The 20,457-nt window shown below is 47.8% G+C and overlaps 1 protein-coding gene and 1 pseudogene across 1 annotated transcript; one reads left to right on the forward strand and one right to left on the reverse strand.

The window, feature by feature from the left end:
- Window positions 1–3,508: 3,508 nt before the first annotated feature.
- C9H1orf210 (chromosome 9 C1orf210 homolog) lies at window positions 3,509–15,979 on the reverse strand. The gene is made up of 3 exons (XM_016220161.2): window positions 15,499–15,979; window positions 4,442–4,557; window positions 3,509–4,295 (listed from the first exon to the last, which is right to left on the reverse strand). Exons 2-3 carry the CDS (start codon window positions 4,458–4,460, stop codon window positions 3,973–3,975), a joined length of 342 nt encoding a protein of 113 aa, XP_016075647.2. The 5' UTR covers window positions 4,461–4,557; window positions 15,499–15,979; the 3' UTR covers window positions 3,509–3,972.
- LOC107542724 (eukaryotic initiation factor 4A-II pseudogene) lies at window positions 10,369–11,901 on the forward strand (annotated as a pseudogene).
- Window positions 15,980–20,457: the final 4,478 nt, after the last annotated feature.

The following is a 20,457-nucleotide window of genomic DNA, read 5'->3' on the forward strand; positions in this document are numbered from 1 at the left end:
CGGTTCAATTCCCAGTCAGGGCACATGCCCTGGTTGTGGCTTGATCCCCAGTCGAGGGCGTACAGAAGGCAGCCAATCAATGACAACTCTCTCATCATTGATGTTTCAACTCTCTCTCTCAAATCAATAAAGATATATTTTTTAAAAAAAGAAAAAGATGAAGCCTCAAGTATTGGGGTTTTTATCTGCTGGTTGCTCGAAAGGCCGCAGCTCCCCACCCCACCTCTGAAACCAGAACATCCTGGTCCCTGTAGTTGCTGCACTGGCTGGCCTGCCTCTGGGTTCCTGGGCATGAGAGGGCTATTCAAAACCCCTTGGGTGGTAAGAGTCACTTCCTGAGGTGCACCCTGGAAGGGATCTCCCCTTCTATGGCGCAGGAGCACTTCCTGGGTGCCCAGGGCAAAGTTCCACGGGGAGAGTGCTCTGTGCTCAAGAGCATTTCATCACTTCCTGCTTCACAAGGTGCAGATTACATGCAGCCCCTCAGCAGATAGCAAGGTCTGGACCAGAGGTGTCTCCTAAGAGGTGTTAAATGTAGACCTACAAAGGTCCAGCAAGAGAATATTGCTTTCAGCTGCCAAGGTCAAGGGCCTTAGGATTAAGACTGGTTGTGGGAGGAACCATTGTGGGGAGCTATTGCCCACAGGCAAACAGCTAACAGTTGTACATGCTGGCTCTGGTCCACTTCACTTATATAACTCGTTTAATCCGTCTAACAACCTGTGAGGCAAGTACTCTTATGATCCCCATTTTACTAAGTAGAAAATATAGCGCTGAGGGAGTAAATAACTCGCCTAAGATCACACGGCCCATAAATGCAGAGCTGGGATTTGAATCCAGGGACTCTCAGCTCTCAACTCACCTGCTATGCTGCTGGGGCTTCTTAAACTTCATATCTGTGGCTTGTGTGACCCCTGTCTTCGGCCTCCAGATATGGACAAGGGATCTGGCTCTGCTTTGGGGACAGCAGGACAAGGCAGCCGGGAGCTGGGTTGTCCTCTGCAGTCAGGTCTGGGTTGGGGTTCCCAGGACAGAGTGGGTAGTGGCAGCTGCTGGGGGATACAGTTCAGGGTGCAAGGCCAGAGCAGAGGCAGGCTGGGGCCAGGTCCTAAGCCAGGGGAGGGCAGACCATAGCCAGTGCTGGCTGAGTCCCAGGCTTCCCAGCACTTTCAGCATCCCTGGGCTCTTGAGCCTGTGGACCCAGGTCACGTGCCCTATTTGTGCACGGGGCCAGGCATGTGGAGCACAATGGCAATGATTCCTCAGAGGAATCCAGCAAGGCCACTCAGGCCAAGGTCCAAGGTACTCATGACCCCAGGGTCCTGCTCAGCCAGGCTTGCCCCCAGCAGGTTCTGGGAGGGAGCCCTCACTGCCGACCCTGGCTGGGTGCAGGGTTTAGGAAAAACAAATGCTCATCTGGGATCAGGCCCATACCTGGATCCCTCACATTCTGACTCAGTTCCCAAATAATGCATGAAAACGGGGCCAGCTAAGCTGCTTTCTGGCCCAGAACTGCAGGTGAGACAGCCCTTCCAGGTGGGCCTTTGGGAGCATTAGGTCAGGGACAGACCCACTGCAATTGCAACAGCTCTTCCCTCAGAGGCCAGAAGATGTCCTTGGTCCCTTAGTTCATCTGCTCAGGATCGTTTTCCAGGTCTCAGGCTGGGGCAGGTCCGACCATCTCTGGACTCAGGAGAAAACGCTGGAGTTGGGGCTGTGTGTGCTGGGCTCCCCTCCTCCCTGGCTGCCTCTCACTTGCTGACAAACCCTTAGATGTCAGCATTTCCCTATTCAGTTCTCATTGCCTCTCAACTCCACTCCCATGACCTAAATCACTCCCAGAGTTTCAGTGATCCTATCAGGGATGACTATTCCCAAGCCCAGATCTACAGATGGGACTTCTCCCCTGTGAATCCCAGCTGCCCCTGGGCACCTTTCCCTAGAAATCCCACATCCGGCACTGAATGCTCATTTCCCAGAAACCTGTTCCTCCAGCCATCAACCCCGAAACCAGGGCAGGTCCATGGAATCCTTCCTGCCCCACACCTAGCAGCCAAGCAGTACTGTCAGCCCCACCTCCTTCAAATGTCTGGAATCTGTTCCCTGCACATTAGTTGCCTCTTAGTCACCTCTCTCTCTTGGTCTCTGCCCTCCAACCCATCACTATGCATCCAGAATGACTTTTCTGTCATGATTACATTGCTCCCTTGCCCAAGAAGTTCACAGATGAGCCTAGGTTGCTCCCAGACTAAAGTGCAAGCTCTCTATCTTGGCACCAAGGTGTTAGCTAACCTGGTCCACTCTTCAGCTTCAGCACTGTCATGGGCACCCCTCAGGCCCTATGCTCCAGCTCCAGCCCCCCTTGACCTCCTGCCTTTTTCTCAAGCACCTCCCTACATTAGTCATCCCTCACTTTCCTTCTCTGCTGGCTCTTTCCTCAAAGGCTAACACGGCATCCAGGTGGACACAATGTGGGGTGGTTGCCTGACTCATAACTATCCCTTGTCTGGGAATGACCTGGAACAAACAGGTGGGCTCCCCAAATCACATATGGGCTATAGGAGGCTGCTCCCACTGGTCACAGCTGGCAGGGCCTGTGGTGGATACTGGACCCAAACTGGGCCAATCAGATTCTCTCGCCTGTGTTACTTGAAACTTAGAATTGAGAGTGTAGGCCCTGGCCGGTGTGGTTCAGTTGGTTGGACACTGTCTTGTGCAAGGAGGGGTTGCTGATCAGATTCCTGGTCCGGGCGCATGCTCAGGTTTAATCCCGTTGGTGGGTGTGCAGGAGGCAGCCAATTAATGTTTCGCTCACTCTCACATTGATGTTTCTCTATCTCTCTCTCTCTCTCTCTAAAAAAAAAAAAAAAAAAAAAAATTGGGAGTTTAGGAGTCCCAGGCATGGAGTCTTATTGATACCCATAAATGACAGGGCATTAGAGGTACCATGACTGACCTCAGGCTACTGGGACCACCTGCTTCCTGATCTTCCTGAGCCAGCTGTCCCTTTAATTCTTTCCATTGCTTGCAAAAGAAGCAAAGAACCAAGCAAGCTTAACTGACTCCCTTGACCCAGTATCTGCACCAGCAGCTGTGAGCCTATTCTCCTGTCAAGTTCTTAAGTCTTTCACAGTCGACACCACTCCCTTAACTTTTACCTACTTACTCCTGAGCCCACAGTAATCCAACAAATTTTACAAATACTTATTTAACATCTGCCTTGTGCAAGACTCTGGGGACACAAATAAGACATAGCCTGTGGCCTCAGGGAGTTCACAGTCTAAGTTGCAAGGACAGGCACAGTAAGGGACAAGTGCAAATTGCAATAAAGATTAAGGTGAAATGTGGCAAGGGTAATGGGAGAGAAGCTCACAGGGTTTTATGAGAGGGAGGGACTCATTGGCAGCTGGGCAATTCCAAGCAGCAGCATCCAGCTATGTGACAAGGAACACTTTTATGCACAAGTTCCAGTTCAGGAAAATAAATATTAGCAACTTTTAATTTTTATTTGAAATGAAAATAGATTTTTTAATACCTGTGAAAAACAGAGTATGTTATAACTATTTAGATTACCCACTTTATTGATAGGAAAAAATTTCAATAAGAAACTTGGCACACTGATTTTTATCTGCTAAAATGTTGTCTCCTGGTATATAATAATAACTAGTTAAGTAGGGAGAATAGTAGGGAAAGGTAAGGATGGAAACGAAGAGGCTGACAGAGGCCTTATTTACATAGTTAGGTCCTTGGTAGGCTTTATCCTGAGAATAGCAGGGAGCCATTGAGGGTTATTGAGCAAGAGAGGGTCATTGTCACTTTGGTGGCTAGTGTCAGCAAAGCAAAAATTGCTCAACCCTTGGTCAGCTCTTAAACCTTAGCCACCTCCATCCCTGAGGTTCATGGCTTCCATGTAGTATTCACAATCCTTAGCTGTCAGGCATGAGGGGGCAGGGAATATCCAAAGACTGGGGCTCAGAGGGAGAATTGGTGCCTGCTACCTTCCGTCTCCAGCCCGCTGGCCCCAGGCTGAATGTAATTGTCCTCAATGAAGCCATCATCATCCTCATCTTCACCCACCTCTGGACAGATCCCCTTCCTTGTCCTGGAGAGCCGGCGGTGCTGGTAGCTGATACGGTATTTGCGACAAAGGTGGCATCTGGCAGCAAGTGCAATGAGGAGAGAGAGGACCACAGCTCCCAGCACAACCCCTACAAGCACAGGCCATGGCCGGGCCATGGTGCTTGGTCCAGGGGACGTGGCTGATGCCGTGGGGAGGTCCGAGGGCCCCACAATGGCTGCAGAGAGAGGGACAGCATTATGAATGGGGCTCCAGATGGGCTCCCTAGGGAAACCAAGAGGAGTGGGGGCAGGGTCCTTCCCCCAACCCCAGCATCTAAGGGGAAACCACCCCCTCTTCAGTTTCCCTCTCACTGCCACTCACTTTGGTTTGTGTCACTCATGGAGTAGCTGGAAGACACCTGTGAGCCTCAGCCTTGGCCAGAAGAGCCCTGGCTCCAAGCAGATCCCCAGGTGCCAGGCAGCCCTGGGGCACAGATCCTGAAACATACACATACATGTGGCTGTCAGGGGTGGCCACAGGGCACGTGTTGCAGGCCACACTCACAGCCATGTTAGGGTGCTGCACAAACACTGAGACTGGACAACTGTCCATAACCAGTTGTTCAGAGAAGAGAAACAAGCTGAGAAACTATTTGTAAGGAAATATTGTAGGATCCAGTTCTGGAAGCAGCTGAAAAAATAAATCAATGCTGGAACTTACGCTGAGCACACCTTATGATTCAGACACCAGGCACCATGCTCACAGCAATCTGTAAGGTGGGCGTAAACATAACCCACCTTTACCCTCAGCCCTTCAGGCGCATCTCTGTCCATTCACCTGTGCCCTCAGAGGGAGGCTGTATTCAGGGAGTACCCAAATACAGGTCACTTGAGTCAGGAAATCATCTGGGTGAGAGTCGCTAAGGCTGGAGAGGATCTGGAGAAGGGGCACCTGAATTAAGGGAGTATCTGGAGGAAGATCATGTAGGCTCGGATACCAGGAGGAGCATCACCTGAATCAGAGGAGTTGGGGTGGGGGCAACACCTGAATCCGGGGAGTACCTAGAGGAAGAGCAGCTAGGTTAAGGAAGTACCTGCTGGAGAACCGCAGGTGGAGCACCTGAATTAGAGGACTACCTGGGGAGGAGTATCCAGGGTGAGAAAGCACCTAGGAGAGAAGTGCCTAGTTTAGGGAAGTACTGCACCAGTCTTTATACTGATGCCTTAAGGAGACCTTCCCTCCGCACTGCCATTTTGTCACCAAGTCCGTCAGTTCTTCCTCTAAATATCTCTGGAATATTTCCCTCTAAATATTCCCCTCCTTTGCACCCCACTGCTACTTCCCCAGCCTAAGCCACTTTCATCTTGTACCTTAACTCTTACAATAGCCTCCCAGCTGGTCTCTCCCCATCTCTAGCCTGTTCCCCAGAGGGATGGGCCTAAAGTCCAGATCTGACCCCATCACTCCCGTTCAAAAATCCTTCAAGAGCTCCCCATACCAGTGCTGCAAGCAAATTCCTCAGCCTCACGATCCAGCACGTGACCCTCAGGCCAAACCCTTCTTCCTCTTTCCACAGTCCCCTCCCCCCGCCTCCCCACCCCCCACACAGCCGCCTCTCACCTCAACGCCCCTCCTTCCCAGCCACCCCTCCCTCCTCAGTTTTTGGAGTCACCATCCCTCACGACCAAATCGGACCATGCCAGCCTAGGAGGTTGTCCCAGGACCCTCTGGATGACCCCCTTCACTGTCCTACCCCATGAACTACCAGTCAGAATTGGCCAGTTACTAGATGGGCAGGGCCCTGGGGGCAAAGACTGGGCTGATTAACCTGTGCCCTGGGACTGCCAGAGAGCTTGGCACTTGGCTGCTCAGTGCCAGTTAGTGAGCTGAGTGAGGAAGAGAGCTGAGAGTGAATACGGGAGTGGGGGTGGGCAGGAGACATTAGAAAGGAGAGGTAAACGAGTAACGCTCATGAGCGCCTGCTGTGGGCCCCACGCTGTACGCTGAGTCCTCAAAAACTAAGATTTTGTTAAACTGAAATGAACAGAATTCAGTTTTACCTTTCTTTTACCCCTATTCCTTTCCTTCCTGCCCTGTCCCAGTGAATTCTTCCCAAGGACACAAACCCACGCCCACAGGCTGTCGCCCCACCCCCTCAGGTCACATTTCTCCCAACAAACACTCCCCCCCCCCCCGATCTTCACAGACGTGCCCACCCACCGTGACCTGTAGCTCCTTTCCTGCTCCCAGGGGCCCTCAGGGACTTGTGGGCCCCTCCCAGCCCCCCAATCCTTCCCTCTGCTCCCCACCTGTCAGAGCTGTGCACAGCCGGCGGGGGAGGCTTCCGGCGGGCGGGCAGCGGGGCGGGCCCGAGCTGCGGCCTGACGCACCTGGGGAGCCGCAGGTGGGCCGAGGCTGCAGGTGAGGCGGCGGGCGGGAGCCAACCCCACCTCTCCCGCGTCTGCGCAGAACCTTGGGGGCCCGGGACTGGGCCGGGGTGGGCCGGGATCCTTAGAGGGCGGGGGTGGTCCAGCGCGCCCCAGAGGGCGGGCACCGCCGCGGGCTGCGGCAGATGCTGATAAGCAATGAATTTCCGGCGACAGGTACAGAGTCCGGGGCTGAGCGGGGAGCTTTGCAGGTGTGAAGGCGGGGGCCGCCACCGGGGGCGGGGTAGGGCATGCTTCCCGGGCGCAGCCAGAGGGACCCAGGGCACTTACAATTGCCTGCAAATGTGTGTGTAAGCGCTCCTGTGTGTGTGCAGGGGGGATGTGCAGGTCAATGGCGGGTGTGAGTTCAGAGGCCTTTTGAGGAGTGCATGTGTGTCTTTGGGGGGGTTATGGTGTGTATGTGTATTTACCTGGGTAGAGGGTTCAAGCCTTCATCCAGAGCTCAAGGATCCTGTGACCCCACAAAGCTGGCTCTGAAGCCCCCTTTTGTTCTACTCCCTGTCCTTGAAGACCCAGTTCAGGAGTCACTTTCCCTGAGCCCTCAGTCTACCCGCAAGCCCCGCCTCCTCCGTGCCCTGTGCACCCTTCATCGCAGCATTTCTCTATCTGCTAATGATTTCCTCTGCTGCCTCCCCCATTAACCCAGGAGCTCTCCCAGGGTGGAGCCAAGTTTTGAGTCTCTGGGTTGCCAGCACTTGGCACAGGGCAGGCTCTCGGTGAACATCTAAGGGGGGAAGTTGCATGAGCTCAGCCTCACAGGCATGGGAATTCACAGGGTCCCTCGGGCCACAGCCTGAGCAAGAACTGCGCCAAACCTGTGGTGCAAAGTGGAGGACCTTGCAGGGCCTTGGATGTCTTAGTGTGGAATCTGAACTCTTACTACCAATGGCTCCTTCCTACGTCTCCCACCTCATCTGGTAGCTACCTTTCGTACTTTCTCCTCCAGCCACACCAAGCTGTTCTCTACTCCTAGAACCCACCATGCTCTCATCTCCCAGGCTCTAAATGCCCTGTTCCTGGGACCCCTGATTTCCCCCAACCCTCACTTCCAGCCCCTCCCCCTGCTTGTCCATCACCCACCTGGCTGATTTTCCTCCCAGGCCTACTCGTAGCTCAGGCCCAAGTTTCAGTGCCTCTTTATATAGATGGCCTCCCCTAACTCTCCCTAGTCTGGGTCCCTCCTCCCACTCTCTGTGTCCCTGCAGACCTGGCACTTCTCCCCCATTGCCCTGATCACAGGTATTGTGGTTTTCTATTTATTTGGCAGGGCCTCTTCTGAGCCTGGAAACTCTGGGGATAGGGTCTGCATCTGTCTCATTCCCTTTCAAATCCCCAATGTCTAAAACAGCAGCAAGAAATCCTGAAATAAATGAATGAGAGGAAAGTGAATCCTGCCCAGGGTGGAACAGTGAAGAGTCAGGAAGTTTGGGGATTTTGCTTTGATTTTGAAGCAAGGAAACCATAGGATTCAAAGGATATTCACTGAACACCTACCATGTCCCAGACCCTGTGCTGCTTTTTGGTTTTTTTTTTATTTATTTTTTAAATTTATATATATATAAATATATATTTATATATATATATCTTTATTGATTTCAGAGAAAGGAAAGGAGAGGGAGAGAGAGATAGAAACACCCATGATGAGAGAGTCATTGGGGATCGAGCCCGCAACCCGGGAATGTGCCCTGACTGGAAATCGAACCTCGATCTCCTGGATCCTAGGTCGACGCTCAACCACTGAGCCACGCCCGGCCAGGCTGTTTTGTTTTTTTTAATTGAGGTATTTATATAATATAACCTAATTCACATCACCAAAAATTCACCATTTTTAGACATTTTAGTACACAGTTTAGTGGCATTTAGTATATTCAAAAGGTTGTACAACCATCACTGTGTCTAGTTCTAAAATATTTTCATCACACCAAAAGGATACGCCCTACCCATTAAGCAGCCACTCATTGCCCCCTACCTCAGGCTCCAGCAACGACAAATTTGCTTTCTGTCTCTACGGATTTGCATACTCTGGACATTTTATACAAATGAAATCCTATCTGTGCCAGCTTTTGAATGAACTATTTCATTTAATCCTCATAGCTGCACTATTAGATATTAACTAGCCCCTTAACAGATGAAGGAATAAGGCCATAAGAAGGGAATTAGCATGAAATCCCACAGAAGAAAGCAAATAAAGGTCTGCACATCTATTGGTGAATTATTCAATGAGTGTTTATGGAACACCCATCACAGAGCCACAGCCCCCCACAGGCATGCATCCAAATACGGCAGAGGACAACCTACTAGGCGCCCCCGTGGCATGGAGAGCAGAGAGCAGGCTGGATCGCAGCACCCACTGGCCTTCAGCCCAGGGCTCTGGTGCAGTGAACAACCTTTACAACCTCCCATGGCAGCCCTGGCAACCATGTGGTAGGCACTGTGCTAGCTGCTGGCGACAGAGTTCCCACCACCATACAGCTTTCATTCTGGTGGGGAAGACAGAAAATACACAAGTAAAGAAAGAAATAAGATCATTTCCGATAATGGCGAGTGCTATGAAGAAAAGAAAATAGCTTCAGATGATAGGGAGCTGTGGAGGGGGCTGCTATTCTACATGAGTCAGAAAAAGAGGGGACTCACTGAAGAGGGGATGTTTGAGCTGAGGTCTAAATAAGGGTGAGATAGCGACCATGCTTTTCTGGGGGAAGAGCATTCCAGAAAGAGGAAGCAGCCAAGACAAAGACTGAGATGTTGGCTCGCTTGTTCAAGCAACATCAGAAGGCCGGCTGGATGGAGTACAGTAAGTGGGAAAACGTGGGAGGAGCTGTACTGGGGGGGGGCTGTCAGCTCACATGGGTCCTCATCAGGTCCTTCCTTCCATGAGATAGGAAACCATTGATGATCTAAGCAGAGGACTGAGGGATTCTCCTTCTATGGCTTCTGTGAAAAGAATGGATGAGAGGAGGCCAGGGTAGAAGCAGGGAGGCCAACTGGGAAGCTGTTGCTATCATCCAGGAGAGAGGGAGCATAGCCTCAGGGTGCTCAGGTAGAAATGGGGAGAAATGCTCAGGTTCTAGATATATATTAAAGGTGAAAATCTCCAAAGTTTTGTCCTGGGCAGCTAGTAGGATGGCGTTGTCATTTATTTAAGTAGGAAGACTCCGGAAGGGACAGTTTTGGGAGGGCAATCAGGACCTCAGTTTTGGACGTTAGATGTGAGATGTCTATGAGACATCCAGGCAGCATCCTAAGTAGGCAGTAGCATAAATTTGGCCAGAATGCAGGGGGAGATAAAGTCTTGAAATATAAATTTGGGAAGCCGCAAAATGTGGATGATTTTTAAAGCTAGTCATCTAGGTGTAGAGAGAGAGGGCTGAGGCTGAGCCCTGGAGCACAGCTGGAGGAGAAGGGGGAGAAGCAGGACAGGAGACTGAGGCATGGCCAGCAGCATGGTGGGAGGGAGACATGTGAGAGAGGTTTCCTAGAGGCCAGAGAAGAAAGTATTTCAAGGGCAAGGGCTTGGTCAGCTACATCAAATGCTAGTGATAAGTCAACTGAGATACAGACTGAGAACTGACTTTGAAATTGGCCACAAAGAAGTCACTGGTGACTCTGGCAAGAGCAGTTTCACTGGTGTTGGGGACAAATGCCTGACTGGACAATGCACCAAGTATGGGAACAGAGGAAGTGGTGACCACTTCTTCAAAGAATTTTGCTATAAAAGGAGCAGAGAGACTCTGGCCAGGTAGCTCAGTTGGTTAGAGCATCGCCCCAATATGCCAAGGTTACAGGTTTGATTCCCAGTGAGGGCACATACAAGAAGCAACCAATGGTTTTTCAGTCGGGCGCTGAGTGGTTTTTCAAAACATGTCTGGTGGCTCTGCAGATTATAACAGAGAACGTGGTGGCCCAGAGGGAATAGACCCTGATGGTGTCATCAAGAGCAACTGGAATGAGATTGTTGATAACTTTGATGATATGAATTTAAAGGAGTCTCTTCTTCCAGGCATCTATGCTAATGGTTTTGAGAAGCCTTCAGCTATTCAGCAGAGAGCTATTATTCCGTGTATTGAAGATCCAAAAGGTAATTCTGGCACTTGGAGACTACATGGGAGCAACTTATCATGCCTGCATTGGTGGAACCAATGTTCGCAATGAAATGCAAAAACTGGAAGCAGAAGTACCACATGTTGTTGTTGGTAAACAGGGAGAGTGTTTGATATGTTAAACAGAAAATATCTTTCTCCAAAATGGATCAAAATGTTTGTTTTGGATGAAGCAGATAAAATGTTCAGGCAGGGATTTAAGGATCAAATCTACAAGATTTTCCAAAAATTAAATACAAGTATTCAGGTTGTGTTGCTTTCTGCCAAGATGCCAACTGATGTGTTGGAAGTGACCAAGAAAATTCATGAGAGATCCAATTCGAATTCCGGTGAAAAAGGAAGAATTGACCCTTGAAGGAATCAAACAGTTTTATATTAATGTTGAAAGAGAGGAATGAAAGTTGGACACTCTTTGTGACTTGTACGAGAAACGATTATATTGTTTTTCTCAATATAGGGCCCAAGGTGGACTGGCTCACTGAGAAAATGCATGCCAGGGACTTCACAGTTTCTGCTCTGCATGGTGACATGGACCAGAAGGAAAGAGATATTATCATGAAAGAATTCTGATCAGGGTCAAGCTGTGTTCTGATCACTACTGACTTGTTGGCTTGTGGGAATGATGTACAACAAGTGTCATTGGTTATAAACTATGATCTACCTACCAATCGTGAAAACCACATTCACAGAATTGGCAGAGGAGTCAATTTGGGAGGAAAGGTGTCGCTATAAACTTTGTTACTGAAGAAGACAAGAGGATTCCTCATGACATCGAGACTTTCTACAGTACTGCAGTGGAGGAAATGCCAATGAATGTGGCTGACCTTATATAATTCCTGGGATGAGATGGTTTTGGATGCAGTGCTCGCTATTGCTGAATAGGTGATCCAAAATGCATTGTGCTTCTCTCTTTGGGAATATTTGAATCTTGTCTCAATGCTCATAACGGATCAGAAATGCAGATTTTTATAGCATATCGACTTTAGCTATGAGCTCTTGTGAAGGATGTCATTGGCTTTATGCTCTTTAGAGTTAGACTGCTGGGGCTGGATATAAAAGATGGAGTCTGTAAAATCAATCTTTTTAGAAAATTAGTTTCTAGTTTTGTAGAAATGGTTGTATTAGATGTTCTCTATCATTTAATAATATACTTGTGGACTAAAAGATATAAGTGCTGTATAAAATCAGCCAATTATGTTAAGCTAGCTTATCTCTCTTTATTGTATTTGTCATTAGCCTGAATAGAAGGCCTTTAAAATTGATTTTTTTTTTTTAAAGAAAGTATTTGAATGCATTTTGTTTGGTATTGTATTTATTCAGTTTGTTCTCTAGCCAATTCAGGTGCAGGTGGGGAGAAGATGGTTAGAGGGATTTAACCAGGATGGGGATTTGCTGGGCAAACCTGATGAAGGCAGAGAGGTAAAAGGGAGCCAGCTTTGTAGGCAAGGGAGTGGTTGCCACGATAGCCAGTGAAATCTGGGCTCAGTAAAGATGGAAGTGAGGACAAGGTGGGGAGGTGTGAGAAGCCCTGAAAAAAGCGTAGGATCAATGGACTTTAGGAGCAATTGCTGGTGGACTAGAGATAGTAAGTTGAATAAATAGGAAACGGTGAGCAGATGGTGGCATACAGAAATGGAGGTTACCAGGGGATGCCATCTTGATAAAGACAAGCCCGGGGATATGAACCATGGAGTGGTTCTGAGGTGGGGGTTTTAACTATTATCTGAAGCGCCTAATTAACTCAACCTTCTGCATCAGAGGTCTCAGGATAACATGCTAATCGCTCTACTAATAAATGGCGGAGGCAGGATTCGAACCCAGGTCTTCTGACTCTAGGTCCAGCATCTTTCCAGTTATATATCCCAACTACATCCCTCTGCTCTGTTAAACTGAAAATTTTTAACTTCCATGTTACCTGAAAGTCTTTTTGTAGGTAAGGTTTTCCTCAGCCAGAATTGCTAGTCAAAGACCGGCCTTGGGGCAGGGAGTCCAAACCACCAGGAGCATGGCTGCGTGGAATGGACAGCACCCCCCTGCCCAGAGTCTTGCAAGCTTTTTATTGATCGAGTAGGGGGGAGGGAGAAGAAAGAGGCAGTCTGAAAGAAGTTACCTGAGCTACAGGGGAAGGGGTGGGGGAAGGTAAGGAGGGCCTGCTCTGGGACGGCTGAGCCCACATAAAGAAATGCCCACTCCTATAGGCTGGCTGGGAGCAGCAGCCCGGAAAGCCCTCTTGTAAACAAGCAGGGGGAGGGTGCGCGCTCCTGGAGTGAGAGGGGGCCTGACCGAAATAACCTGCGGAAACAGCCACCTGGAAATCATTACAAAATTCCAACTAGCAAAACAGGAACATGAGAGGTCTTACGCTAGCCGGTCAGCAGCCATTAATAGACTAACAGTTCCGTCTCTTTCTCTCTCTCTGGCCACTGTGAATTAATTTAGAACATCTCAGAATTTTTTTCTTCTCAGCTCCTATGAGTAAAATTTGCCGTCGAGGTATTCGATTCCTCACAATCACTGCCTTTGAAAGATTTGATTATATTTCCCAAAGGAAATGAATGCTGAGCAAGCAAAAGAAGGGGGTGTCTGGGTCCCCACCTCGCCCCACTTCCTTCTCCATCTGACCCAACCCCTTCCTGTGGCAAACAGGGGGGGGGCGGAGGTTCTTAGCCTTGGGGGAGTTGTAGTCCCCTTTTGAGAAGCTGATGAGAACAGGGAAATGCATATGTACATCCAGTCACACATATGCTCACAGTCCTGGCATGTAGTAGGTGCCTGATAGAGGCCTGTCCCATGAATGGTTAGATTTCCAAGGGGCTCACTTGCTCCCTCCAGGTTAAGAATTGATGTTAGATTTAAAACAACAACAACAACAAAACCCACAAAACACAAAACAAAACAAAAAACAGCCCTGGCCTGTGTGGCTCAGGAGTTAGAGTGTTGGCCTAGCACCAGAGGGTCATAGGTTCGATTCCCAGCCAAGGTTACATACCTGGATTGCAGGTTGCATACCTGTCCAGGTGTGTGCAGGAGGCAACCGACTGATGTCTCTCTCTCTCTCCCTCTCTCTCTCTCTCTCCCCCTCCCCTAACCCTTTGCACTCTAAGTGCAGGAACCTCTCTTCTATTGTAACCAGATGCCTCTTTGAATAGGCAGAAGACTCCTTCTTTGCAAGCCTCTGGAGGGAGGCTGCCCATTTCCTCTTTCCAGTCACTTCCAGCCTCCTGGATGTAGAGTCAGCACCTCTGTAGGACACCCTCCATTCCTCCTCCTTTATTCAGCCCTCGCCTTCCCCGGAGGTTGGTCTTTCCCCACTCCTGGCCTGCCATTGATGCCATCCTGGAGATGCCCCAGCATTCAGAACATGGTGGGATTAGTCCCAGAGGGGACTGGGCTTGAAGCTTGGCGAAAACAAGCCCCCTGACGCAGCCACCACTGAGAAGTCACCCCTCACTAAGGTAAGTTCAGAGGTCACATCCCCAGAGGAGCTTCCCAGACCCAGGCTGAGACGAAGGCAATGCCTCAAGATTGCAGCTTCTGGGGTTTCCTCACTTCCTCAAGGTGGACGAGTCGGTCAGGTATTCCATGAAGCCCTGAGGGAGAGATCACCGAGCCTCCTACATTCCCAAACACACCACCCTGAAACTCCAGTATAATTACCTCATGTGGCCACCTTATCAGATCCAGCAGCCAGGCTCATGGGATATCGTTCCGAGCCGCCAGCTCCATCTTGCCGCCTTGTCAATATATTCAGACATCGCGCGCACCCAGTGTGATTAGGCAGCAGCCTGTGCCCCCGTCTGTTCAGTTATCTCTGGGGTAACTGGGTCTGGGAGAACAGAGCACAGCAGACCTGGCAGGGAGCCCCAAACCCTCTCCTGAGGGGTGTCATGCCGGGCAAGTGGTCAGAGGTGGCAGGCCAGGGGACAAAGTGGCCCCATCAGGGTGCCCCCTCCTGGTCCCGCCTCCCCACGCAATGGAAATAGTCGTCTCTCCCACACTCCTGCTTTCTCATGGGTATCAGAAAAGTTGTTGCCCACCTGAGGCCCCTGCGTTCCTCTGGTGGCAGGCCCCACTGACGCCTGGAAGGAGGCGTCTCTCGCCGTGGGGACTAGAAGCCCACCAGCATCCCTTCCGCAGGGTCCAGCAAGAGTGGGGGTGGCAAAACCCCAACATGCCTTCAGGTAAAAAGGGTTAACGAAATGGTGGGAGTTGGGGGGCCCTGCCCTCAAAAGTTTCCCTGTCATCCCTGTGTCAGATGAATGAATCACAAGGTTCATTGTGCTGTTGCTGCTTTTTATCCTCAAACATTTAAAGTGAGATTGACCAACCAGGAAGCAATCCTGTGATTCACCCAGGCTGCAGGAATGTGTGGCTGTGGCCTGGGGTGGCAGCTTTCTCTCATAAAATGTGCTTTGTATTCTAAGTAGGCTTGCTGTGGTTGAAGCAGAAAAACAATGAGTCATTTGTGTCCTATGCTATGGGTTCTAGGATTTCTGAGTGACCTGGGGTGAAGCAATGACCTGGTGTACCTTATTGGTGCCTGCCCATCTCTGCTGGTCCATCTTTGCCTTTTAAAGAGGCCCCACTCGATCATAACACAGCACAGAATTGATCTTATTATTTTTCCAGAATAAAATCTCTAATGCTTTTTAAGTACATAATGATTGGCCTTCTTAAATCATTTTAAGAGTTTGGGGGGTGACATTCATAGCCACCCACCTATAAATGCTGGCAGAGACTTTTAACCTGCTTGCTATCTGGGTAGGACCATCTAGCAGGCCTGGTTATGGGTCAAATTATCTGGGTCGGAGTTGAGCTCTACCACTCAGCTAACCTTAGAAAGCACTGATGTCCTCATCTGTAAAATGAATATAATAATAATGAAACCTACCTCAAAAGGCGGAGAGTCCATGAAGGCGGCATGAGCACCGTTTCCTGCCACCTGCAAATGTTCCATAACTGTTCTTCATTGCGGGTGAGGTGTGTCGGTGCTCTTCAGAAGGCCGCTGCTTGCGTGATCAGGTAAATCTCATTCTGCTCAAGTTCAGTAAGAGTCTGTTATGTTTTAAGTAGGGCCTGAGTTTTGAACTGTCTGAGCCCTCTGTGGGGTGTTGATTCCAGCTTCTGGCCTCAATGGGCTCCTTGGGGCCAAATGGTTTTTGTCAAGCAGTTTGTATGAAAGGGAATTTATTCAAAGCTTTGTTGGATTAACTGGGGCTTCCTTTAAATAAGGGCTTGTTTTCAGGAGCTTTCTTTTTCCAACAAGGAAAAAGAATACAATGGATTCCAAGTAATCTACAGTCCTCATCGCAGCCCTTGTTTAAACACCTGGCACATCTCACAGGCCCAGAGTGAAAAACACGCTTGCTCGCTTGCTCACCTCAGGAACATAGCTCAGCCCGATGCTCGAAGAGCATCTGCTGACAGCTTCCTCTCACTATGGAAGTGTTTCCGGGAAGAACAACAAAAACTGTTTTTGAATTGACAGGTGGCTTTAGTTGCTACTGGAGTTAAGTGAAAGTACCATTGTTGCCAACTCTTAACCTAAAAAAAAAGGAAAAGTATTACTTTTTCTTTTATTTTCCTTTGCTGATCAACATGAACAATGACTTATTGGTAAAGTGATTTCAGGCAAAGAGAGAACTTAGGAATTGGGTCAACATGTTGCTTATTTCAACCAGAAGAAAATTTTGTAATGTTTGGGCAACATTTTACTTGGTTCTTCAAAAAGCAATCGTGACAAACAGTAGAGAGTTAAAGCACTTATGAAATATATAAAGACACCCGCATTTGGGGTTACACATAACAAAGAAATATCTTAAATACTTTTCAAAATATTCTAGGAGCCAAGACACAAGGGCATGCTTTAGGAGAACATAGGAATGTAAAGGGGGTGGGGGAGGCATATTGGAACTACCCATTTCCTTTAAAATCACTGAGGAAAACAAAGCAGCATTCAACTTCACATACTGACTTTACGGTTTATATATAATAGCTTGACTGAAACCCACAAAGCAAAGATGGAGCTCTCACTCTGTTTATTTTGAGAAATAACTGCAGGGACACCCAGGTAGTCCACCCTTGTCTGGCAGGCTTCCTTAGAAGGAGTCTCTGCTACTTAGAAGAGGAACCACTTCACACCTCTATCCAGATGGCCTTGATGTCAATTTGGAGGGGCAGTTGGAGAGCATAATTGCCTTCCCCTAAGTCAACCCAGCCTTAAATTTCACCAGTGGTTGTGTGTGCGCATTATTTGCATAACAATTTCACTCAAATGGGTCTCAATTCCACCACCATATCTGCAAGACTAAAAAGGCCATTTGTATTTACTTTTCTATAAACTTTCCATAATCATAAAACTGTGTTAACATGTTATCTTTTTCATCATCTTTGTCCATTCATCCATTGGATTTTATGTTTTTATTGATTCCTAATCTGTAAAATGAGTTATAAATATTTTTTACATTTGTCTCTTACTGTTGCCTTTCAGGGTTTTTTTTTAAATATATAGTAAATTTCATTAATCTTTTCTTTTAAGGACTGTGGATTTTGAGGCTTAGTTAGAGATGTTACCCCCTCCAAAGTTATAAGGTAGTTCACCCATGTTTTCTTCTAGTTCTTTTGTGGGTTTGACTTTTTTGTTTAAATCTTAGATCCATTTGGAGTTTATCTTAATATGCATGATGTAAACTATAGATCCAACTTTATGTTTTATAGACTGGCACCAGTTGTTGCAACATCATTTATTAAAAAGACCAATTTTTCCCGCTGATTTGAAATGCCACTTTTTATGTATGCTAAATCCCTATGTGCATTTGGGTCCATTTCTGTTTTTTCTCTTCTATTGGTCTATTTCAGTGCAAGTACCACAATGTTTTAATTATTGAGACTTTATATATAATATGTTTTATGTTCCAGCAAATATTACTGTGAAATAAATCACCCCAGAGCTTAGTCATTTAAAACAACAATTGTTTGATTATATCGCACAGTCTCCTTAAGTCAAGAATTCAGGAAACTCTTGGTGGGGAGCATCTCTTTCTCCTCTCGTAGCTTCGGCGTTTCTTGATGTGGCCTCTCTGTATGAGCTAGTTTGGGCTTCCTCTCAGCAGGTGGCTTCAGAGACATTGGACTGTTTACATGGCAGCTCAGAGTTACAGTGCAAGTGTTTCCAAGAACAAACTAGAAGCTGCCTCATCTTTCTGACCCATGCAGCATCACATCCTCTGCCTTCATTTGATGACAAGTGAGTCAATGCCATGCAAATCCTCTCAGTGGGACAAATGTCAAGGTCACACTGTAAGAAAAACGTGGCACAGAACAGACTGTCTTGGCCGATTTGGGAAAATACAATCTGCCATATTTTACTTTCTGATGGGGCTGACACATCCTTCATTGATCTATTTCAGAGTTTTCCTGGCTAGTCTTTACCAGGAGAAAACACTTCTCTTTCAAGTAGCCTTTTTATAAATCTGATACTTGAGGTGAATTCACTGATAATCATGTGTTAACATTTTTTCATTTACTTTTAGCATTAAAAAATAAACTTTTTTCATTTTCAAGAAGTACATTTAGGTCTAATTATGGGTAAGCTCTCACTATCAGATGTGACTCATTTCTGAAAATATGCTTCCAAAAAACCAAACAATAGGGATGAATGTTGTGTTTGGTGCGGGAGAGGATGGTTCTGAGATAAAAAGCACTGCCCCTGACCCATGTGGTAATGAATTAGAGTTGAAGACATCCTTTTGAACTCATGCCCCGCTTAATATAAATTGTTAAATAAATAAGTATTTATAGATATGTGTATATGCATGCATTGGTGTAAACACACATATTTCCTTGCTCTATCAGCTGAGAGGGCCTAGAAGCAATGACACCCCAACAGCAATGAGCACACCTGGCACCCTGCTCTTGGTTTCTAATGTAATTTTCAAAAGAAGCCAGAGGGCCTCGGAGATATGGTTGATTCTAGGATTGGAGCAGGAAATAGACAAGACGAGCCTGGAGTGTCTTGTTAGTGCCAGGAAGTAAGGCACAAACAACAACAAACCTACATTGGTGGGATATGTCAAAAGCACACAGGAGCCAAATGAAAGAGTTACTGTTGGCCAAAGGTGGAACAGTATGAGCAACAAAATAAAGTCTGAGGAACTGTTATGCTAAGAAGAGCCCAGGAGAAGTGACAATTAAATGTAATACGGCGTCGGAGATAAGATGCTGGAACAGGGAAAAGACAGAAGGGAAAATGGAGGAAATCTAAAGAAACTATGGACTTCAGTTAATAACGTGTCAATAGTGGTCCATTACTTATGACAAATTTATCATACTAGTGAAAGTTGTTAATAACAGGGGAGACTGGGTGTGGGGTATATGGGAACTCTCTGTACTACCTTCTCAATTTTTCTATAAATCTAAAAATGTTGTAAAAAAAAAAAATCTATTAAAAAAAGAATAAAGGCCTGCCCCCTCCCGCTCAGGAGAACAAGATTCACAGAAACCTGTAAGCTGTGGCCATGGGTTGTACAGCCATTGCCCCATTGCTTGCCCTGGGCCTGAGGAAGTCCAGCCAGACACCGCCAGCCCTATCCCTGACTTCTCATAGGGTCAAGGTGAAAGGATGAGGAAAAGGGAATTTCTCCCAGGACCACCACAACCTAAAGCACAAACTAGGTGCAGCTTTGGCCGGCCAGCCCTCATCCCTAAGAGCGAGCTCCCATCTAGCCTCCTGCCCACTGCCCAGCAATGTCTGCTGCTCCCTATTTTCCCCAGGTTCTCCCCTTGCCTGTCCCCAACCTCCATTCACAGAAATGAATGGTAGAGGCCAGATGGAAGTTGGGGGATGGTCCAACCTGGAGAAAAGCAGTCCTCAGCCCCAAATAAGCAAATACAGCAGGTCTCCCGTGGTCTGGGGTCCTCTGAGCGCCCCAAGGTCAAGTAAGACACACATTGATCATACCTAGCAAAGGAGGCCAGCACTGCCACCCTAATGCTCATCATTTTAGAGGAGGTCTGTCCTTCCCATCACCACACTAAGAAAGCTTAGAATCACTCTGAAGAATTGACAGAACTCCATTTTGAGGGAGTTTAAGAGTCTTGATGTGTTACAGCTAAAGTGCAAATCATACACAGGTCAGGAAGGCCAGTGTCGGGAAGGCCCAGTGTAGAGCCTCTATATGCCTGCGTGTGTTCTGAATGGTGTGGTGTCACAGAGTCTCAAAGTTTATCTAGAGCAAAAACCTCCGCCATTATCTGTCATTTTCTTTCTTTTTTTTTTTTGGTAACTTTTAAAGAAATTATTGTTTTTTCTTAGAGAGAAACATGGATTTGTTGTTCCACTTATTTATGCACTCATTAGTTGCTTTTTGTATGTGCCCTGACCAGAGATCAAACCAGCAACCTTGGTGTATGGGGACGATGCTCTAATCAACTGAGCTACCAGCCAGGGCTGAAGTATCTGTCATTTTCAAGAAGAGATGCTCATGCCCAAGTGCTCTCTGTACTTTTCCAAAATGATATCAGGCCCTCCAGAACCAAGGAGGAAGTTCCATAAATGTGTACTCTGCCTACAGCCCTGCCAGAAAAACTGCCCCAGCATTTCCCTTCTCCTTTTCTTGTGCCGGATTCAAAGATCTTGGCACCAAAATAAGCTCAAGTCTAAGGAATAAACCACATCCTCCCTATTCCCACTCCCACCTGAGTCTTGTCCAGAGAAAGCTCTTCCCAGCCTTGGACCTAGGAATGGGGTGTCTTTAGGCCTCTACAGTGAGGGTCTTCCCTGATCTTTTTTCATGCTGTCCCAGGAGTCCCGGGGCTTCCCAAGGTTTTTTGGAAGAGCCCCAGGACTAAG

The sequence above is a fragment of the Miniopterus natalensis genome, chromosome 9, assembly GCF_054644295.1.
Source record: "Miniopterus natalensis isolate mMinNat1 chromosome 9, mMinNat1.hap1, whole genome shotgun sequence".
NCBI lineage: Eukaryota > Metazoa > Chordata > Mammalia > Chiroptera > Miniopteridae > Miniopterus > Miniopterus natalensis.